Source organism: Leptonotus elevatus, chromosome 4 (genome assembly GCF_054856555.1).
Source record: "Leptonotus elevatus isolate MCC_2025b chromosome 4, RoL_Lele_1.0, whole genome shotgun sequence".
Classification (NCBI taxonomy): domain Eukaryota; kingdom Metazoa; phylum Chordata; class Actinopteri; order Syngnathiformes; family Syngnathidae; genus Leptonotus; species Leptonotus elevatus.
The window spans coordinates 6,324,401-6,331,201 of NC_141242.1; the positions used below are offsets into that span (position 1 = coordinate 6,324,401).

The window sequence follows — 6,801 nt, forward strand, 5'->3', positions numbered from 1 at the left end:
TTTACAGTAAAGAGAGAATCTTTAATGATAAAACATAAAATACAAAAATAACCTTTACAAAATAATGAGAACTGAAGGGAAATACTAAGAATAAAAAGGTCTGTTTGCCAATAATGACGGACTGCCTTGGATGAATGAACAGGGCTCTCCGGCGGAAAGTCAAATATTAGGACGAGGGCTGCTTCTAGAAAAAGCACGCGGAACTGTCCAAGCGCGGGCTGAACATTGACCTGCGGCGGCCATCAGTCTGGAAACTGTTTCCTCACCTTGTCAGCCAACTCAGGATTCGTTTGGGACAACATGAACAGCAGGTGCTGAAACTATGAGAGAAAAGAAAGAAGCGGGATTTTTTTTTTTTTTAATTTTCCACATGAGCTGCTTGCTTGCAGCACCACATGTCCTCACCTGATACAAAAAACAAAATAATTTGTCAAATATTTAGAAGCCTACCTGATGCAAAAAAACAAATTGAAAAAGTATTACAAATAGATGTCTTATTGATTATGGTGGGCATTTTTTTTTTATCGTTCTAATAATTTCGCAAATAAATTGATTTCAGGTCTGTAGACGTCTTTGTGTATGTGATCTTATATGGGAAGATAAGTTCACTTACTGATTTCTGATAGTTGGGAAGCAAACTTCCAAAAGCTGCTAGACAGTTCTTTTCCGTCAGGTAACCTCTCTTTACTAAGGCTGCTACTGTGTCCTGCAAAAGCACAGAATCATCTTTATTAGTCTTTTAACTTCACAATTATATAAAATACATCGGCATGTAAAGAATCTAAGTCTCATTGTTAATATTTGAGCATTACCTTGGATGTCTGGCAACATATGTCTGACAGAAATTCACTTGTGATTTCTGATAAAGTCAGGAGCTGCTCATCTTGTGCATTTTCCTTCTTGTGGGGCCCTTCTTTGTGTTCACTCTGGTACTGTATCACCCGCAAAACGGTTCCAAGAAGAGGCAGACCTCAGAGAAAAAGAGCAACATAAGCTATTCAGGGATCCAGATTGCCAACCTGTATACTGCACAGCATTCGCTGATTAGCTTTTTTTGTTTTGAATTCATGAATATTTTGAATGCGTCCAAACTCCAGCTCTACAATTCAGCCCATTTATCAGTAATATAGCAAAAGTGAGTGTAAATGTGAAAATTGGAACAATTGGAAAGTCCAAATTGCTCAAGAGGTATGCATGTGTAATATTGTTTGTCAACGTTTTGCTGAGCCATCAGTGTTGGTTAATGGGACACCAATGCTAATCATTAGCCCATCTTTGGCGTATTGCATTGCTTGTTAGCATTAAGCTATTGTGGAGGCCGTGGCTCAGGGTGTAGATCCCCGCTCTCCCCAAATCATGTGCCGTTGTGTCCTTGGGCAAGGCACTTCACACACATTTCCTCCAGTGCTACTCACACTGGTGTATGAAAGGTGCGAATGTTTGGTGGTGGTCGGAGGGCTCGTAGGCGCACACTGGCAGCCAAGCTTCCGGCAGCTGTGGCTACTTAAGTAGCTTACCACCACCACAGTGTGAATGTGTGCGTGCATAAATAATGTATCCATTCCATTGTAAAGCGTTTTTGAGTGTCTAGAAAAGCGCTATATAAATCCGATGCATTATTATCATAAGTGGACATTTTGAAGCTGTGTGGCTACTTTAAATACACAATAATGACGGTAATAGCCGATGCTTAAAAAAAATTATTCTCTCTCTCTCCCTGATTTTGAGAACTTGAGTAACACCTGAATATTGACATTGTATGTACTAGATATGCACTTTGTTTTATATAAATGTAATTTAATACATATACCACTCAAGCTACATGCTGCTTAGGATAGTCAACAATTGTTGCATGACCAATTACACTCACTTTTGTCATCTGTGCTGCTCCATTGTTCCTGGAATCCGTAGAGTGCTTGTAAAACAGAGAAGGCCTGCAGCAAAGCACCTTTCTGCTCCTGCAGAACAACTTCAAGATCATTTGGCTGGCAGAGGTCATCACAGACGACCTCACATACAAAATTCCATACAGCTTTTCCTGGTCCTTCACTGGAAGCTGGAAGAAACCAATGTAACAATTCTTTCTGTTTCACTGTTTAGTGGGGCGCATTTAACTGGTTTATCAAACTTACCGAACATTTGAATGCCCTCATTTACAGTAGTTAAAAGCTGCATGATATGAAGGTAAACCTCTAAGACATTTGGACTCTCTAATCTGTGAAAAAAATGAATACATTCATGAGTAAAGACTGAGAAAAAGCAAATATAAAAGCAGTTACTGCGTAAGACACTTGCATCAGCAGAAAGTTTTTTTTTTTTGAAAAAGAAAGAAAAAGAAGAAAAAATAAAAAATAAAAAATAAAAAAGCAGAAAGGCACAAAATTAGGTACATCGAAAACAAAAATTCAGTATTAAGTATAATTTAGCAAGATGCAAATAATTATGATTGTAGTTTGCACAACACTATGTTATAGAGAGAATAATTTATAACATATTGCCCACCCCTGCAACACCATAAATAATAAACACAGTGTTAAATCAATATATATAAGACAGTATCAATCACCAATTATTATTACTGATACAAAATCTCATTGTGCAGGTGTACCTGATGCCGTGACCAGTGAATGTACATGACAATATTGCCAAGTGCTACCCACATTTATTACACTTTCGGATGGAGACTCATACCTCAGCTGCTTGGCAGCCTCAAGAAGGCACGGGGCTAAATCCAGACAGCTGTCACCATCATCGCCCTCCTCACTCGGCCAAGCTGTGATCCAACTTTTCATCAGCTCCTCATCAAGGTCAAACAGCTTGTCAATGAGCTCGCCGACTTTCTCAAGCAGGTCCGCTGTAAAAACAGCGCCACTAACGTCAGCAATCAATGTTACCAGTACAAAGCAGACAAAGAGTTGCTGACAAGGACAAAATGTTGCATAACTGCATCGCATGTTATCTAAGATGCAGTCGCCTTATGCTTAATGTACGTATACACCAGCCAAAAGATTATATAAGCCTATAAATAAATAAAAAGATCCATGTCATTATTGTTTTTGTTTGTTCGTTTTTTAGTTTGTGATATCCGTGAAATGATCTGTGTTTATGTTGGATCACAAAAGATGTTGGTCAACTTTATTTGGCAAATTGGAATTGGAAATTATATAATCTTTCGCAAACCAAATGTGATAACAAACAGCTTATATACATATTGTGCTTATATACATACTGTCTCAATACATCGTGCAGTTGAAGCTAACCTTGTGGCTGGTGAGTGCACAAAACACTGCAGCATTATGCATAAGTGAGCAAAGGTAAATACTGTTGGTTGAACTGGACATGATGAAAAGGAGGTTGGCGCGCACAGACGTCTGCTTTCTTATTCGCTGGAGCCAAAGGGAGCTGACATCTTTTTGGGAAACGCAGGTCAGAATCAACCTGCAAACATCACAAGAGAAAATGAACGATTTGCTTAGAGTTGTCTGACTCCCTCTCAGAAGATGCTCATGACACCTGCTCGTCTCTAGAAGGGTTGGCGGATCTGAATCCCCAAACAGAAGCAACAGCACTGCCCTGCGGACAACCAAGGTATTGCATCAAAAAAGGATGAACAACAACTTTGTATATCTTTGAAAGCAGGCACTGTTTTTTTTACCCCAAATCTTCATTTTGGCTCAGAGTCAAACAAGTGTCCGGAAAGCAAGCAATGTTCCCAAGTATTCCTACACAAATTTCCTAAGGAAGAACAACATAAGAGCTTTAATACATTCTTCAGGCACATAGGTGTAAATAATGCTGATTTGAGGTGAAAATTAAAATATTGCAGAGTTGAACTGGTATAACAGGAGCACTCACTGTCAGACGAGGATTACCAGATTTGGTTATCACTCCAAGTAGGATGTCTGGAGCTTTGAACTCCTGCAGGAAATCCGCCACATCCTGCATACAGTTAGCGAATAGAAACAATTAAATATAATACATTATTTATACAGGGTTTTACAATAACACCTGACAAATGCTGACACTGCATCTCACACTAGGGGGTGCAATGGATCATTTTATTCACCGTGCACGGGTGGGAATGCATGTGGTCTGCGGAGTGGTTGGTGAAATAAAAAAAAGTTGTTCACGTGAAGGAAGTATGTTAAAGCAGCAGATCTATGCTGCTTGTTTCACAATGTTTCCCTCTATCGTTGTTCTATTAATACGCGCCAAGTCAGGGAATTATACCATTTAACTATCCATCATTATACAGATCAGGAACAAACAATAAAGGATGCTTAACAATCATGAAGCACCCACCTTATCCATTGCCATGTCCCAAACTCGGCACAGATCTTCTTCCTCCTCATCAGTGAGCTGCATCTGACCATCTGATTCCCCTGGAGATTTTGTGACCACCTGAAGGGCACATGTATCATGATTACAGTGTGACATACAAAAGATTAACAATACATCATTTACACATTCAAAATTAGTTTTCATAAAATGTCACTCATTAGATTACAACGAACGAATTTTGTCTTGTAACCTGGATGAGGTGAGAGAGTGTGCTGAAAAGCCAGTGCTTGCTATATACTGTGTCTCCAATAGCATCTGCATTTTCAGCCTCATCTCCATCGGCTGTTTCCGGAGGAGGTGATGGGTTACGTTCCATTTCTGGAGAGGGATCTCCTTTCTGTGGTGAGTATGTCTCACTTGCTACGTCTTCAGCACCATCAATACTGCAATCTGAAATTAGAAAGCATATAGAATGTGTATGAAATAATGTGTTCTTCGAGAGAACAGTATGATGCTCCTCTACAATCCTTAACAAAAAGACTATATTAAGGCTGAAAAATATATATTTTTAGTCTACATGCCTCAATTAATCTGACATCATGAGTAGTTCGTTTTAGTTTAGTTTGTTTATTTTCCCCAGTAGTTCAACACAGGAACACATTTTAGGCTACAAACCACCAATGAGGTTATACTAAAGGGGAGAAACCTTAATAGTCAGCGATAACATTGACAATTACGAGGCAATGTGTATAAAAATTCAGGTCTCCTTAAAGTGAAGACAAAATTACTGTAATTCAATGTACAACTTTAGCTAGCGGCTAGCCATTGGCAAGAGTTTCGTAGCGATTATTCGTCTGCACGCCTGATGATGATGATGGAGTTTGGACTCACCCATGGTTACCGTTTATTTGTTAGACATAATTAATCGGTATCCATTAGGGCAGCATTGGAATCAAAGTAGACGGCTTTTCAAATTATTTCCACCCAGCAAATTAAACCGCGAGCGCATGCGCATTATCAAACGTCATCTTTATCTTCTTCGTGTAGTAAACGCGTCACAGTTGAAATTAATGGCGCCCCCGTACGGACAATTGGGAGATCACATGTTGTTAATGGGATCTAGCTGAGAAAGGTCGGTGGCTGATTCTGATATGACACACGCACTTCTCTGTTTCGTCATCATATTATGTGTGTAGTTGTGTGTTGTAAAGCTTAACATGACCACTCTATTATGGTGAAATATCAATAGATATAAACCATTTAAAAAAAATCAACATTTTTGTAGTCATCTTGTAATGCTAACATTTGCTAAAAAAAAAAAAAGTCCACTGTCATTGTCCACCCTGTCAGCAAGCTCACATTTTGTTGTTGTGTGCATGTACATTTATAACAATTTACCTCGGCAAACCTGATGATCTCTGATACCATAGTGTTGTACAGTGAGTGTACCGTAGAGGTTAGGTTAGAAGTCACACTGGTAACACGCTTGATTTTTCTGAAGAACGATAGTTAAACACTGGCTAAAGTTCATCATTTATATATGAAGTTCATAGGAATTCCATCCATCCATCCATTTTCTGTACCGCTTGTCCTCACAAGGGTCGCGGGAATTGCTGGAGCCTATCCCAGCTGGCTTCGGGCATTAGGCGGGGTACACCCTGTACTGGTTGCCAGCCAATCGCAGGGCACACAGAGACGAACAACCATACTCACAATCACACCTATGGACAATTTGGAGTGTCCAATTCACCTGCCATGCATGTTTTTGGAATGCGGGAGGAAACCGGAGTACCCGGAGAAAACCCACGCAAGCACGGGGAGAACATGCAAACTCCACCCAGGAAGGCCGAAGCCCGGACTTGATCTCACAACCTTTGCACTGGGAGGCGGACGTGCTAACCAGTCAGCCACCGTGCCGCTCATAGGAATTAACACAAAAAAATAGATGAATGACTACTAAGACATAGAACTACTATGGCAAAGTAATCTCAAACCAAATAGCCATACCAAACCAAATAGGCACAATTTGTTTGCTTTGCTTTTAGAACTGGGGTCATCACTGCCAAGGTACAACATTAACCTGCCATGTCAAAGGAAACATATTCGTATGTGTTACGTTAGCTGTTTACTTTGTATCCTTCCATGCAAATAGAAAACTAAGCTCTGACAATACAATAGGAGTGTGACATCTATGTTGTGTCACAAATTCAGAATAAGGTAAGCGTATGGAACAGGTAACCTGTCTTTTAATTTCTTCCTTTTCTGTTATTATTAACCAACACCACGGGACCCTGAACATACACAAGATCTAAGATTAAGCATCTAGTGTGGATATGCAGTCTGGACATACAAAGAGGGAGTAAATGCAAGCCGACTCTATTCAATATGATCTACAGTTAACGTGATCAAACCTGATGAACAAGAATTGCCAAGTCAGAAATTGTGTACATGCTAATCAAAACTGCTGTCAGACATTTTGGCGCATTTGCTGTCTTCCTTTGGTCAACACAATAAAAGCTG

General features: G+C 39.7%; 1 protein-coding gene across 1 annotated transcript; it reads right to left on the bottom strand.

Moving 5' to 3' along the window:
- saal1 (serum amyloid A-like 1) lies at positions 1–5,316 on the bottom strand. The gene is made up of 13 exons (XM_086073871.1): positions 5,173–5,316; positions 4,532–4,731; positions 4,303–4,401; positions 3,856–3,939; positions 3,656–3,735; positions 3,514–3,573; positions 3,323–3,438; positions 2,692–2,854; positions 2,133–2,215; positions 1,871–2,056; positions 813–970; positions 614–706; positions 1–320 (listed from the first exon to the last, which is right to left on the bottom strand). The coding sequence occupies exons 1-13, from the start codon at positions 5,174–5,176 to the stop codon at positions 243–245; spliced, it is 1,404 nt and encodes a 467-aa protein (XP_085929997.1). The 5' UTR covers positions 5,177–5,316; the 3' UTR covers positions 1–242.
- Positions 5,317–6,801: the final 1,485 nt, after the last annotated feature.

What these genes read in the sequence shown, in the direction of transcription:
- saal1 (XM_086073871.1), bottom strand. An exon ending in CATGTCCAGTTCAACCAACA is followed by an intron (nt 2,855 to 3,322) that starts GTATTTACCTTT and finishes CTGTTTTTACAG; the next exon opens with CGGACCTGCTTGAGAAAGTC. An exon ending in TTCCCAACTATCAGAAATCA is followed by an intron (nt 321 to 613) that starts GTAAGTGAACTT and finishes TTTCTCTCATAG; the next exon opens with TTTCAGCACCTGCTGTTCAT.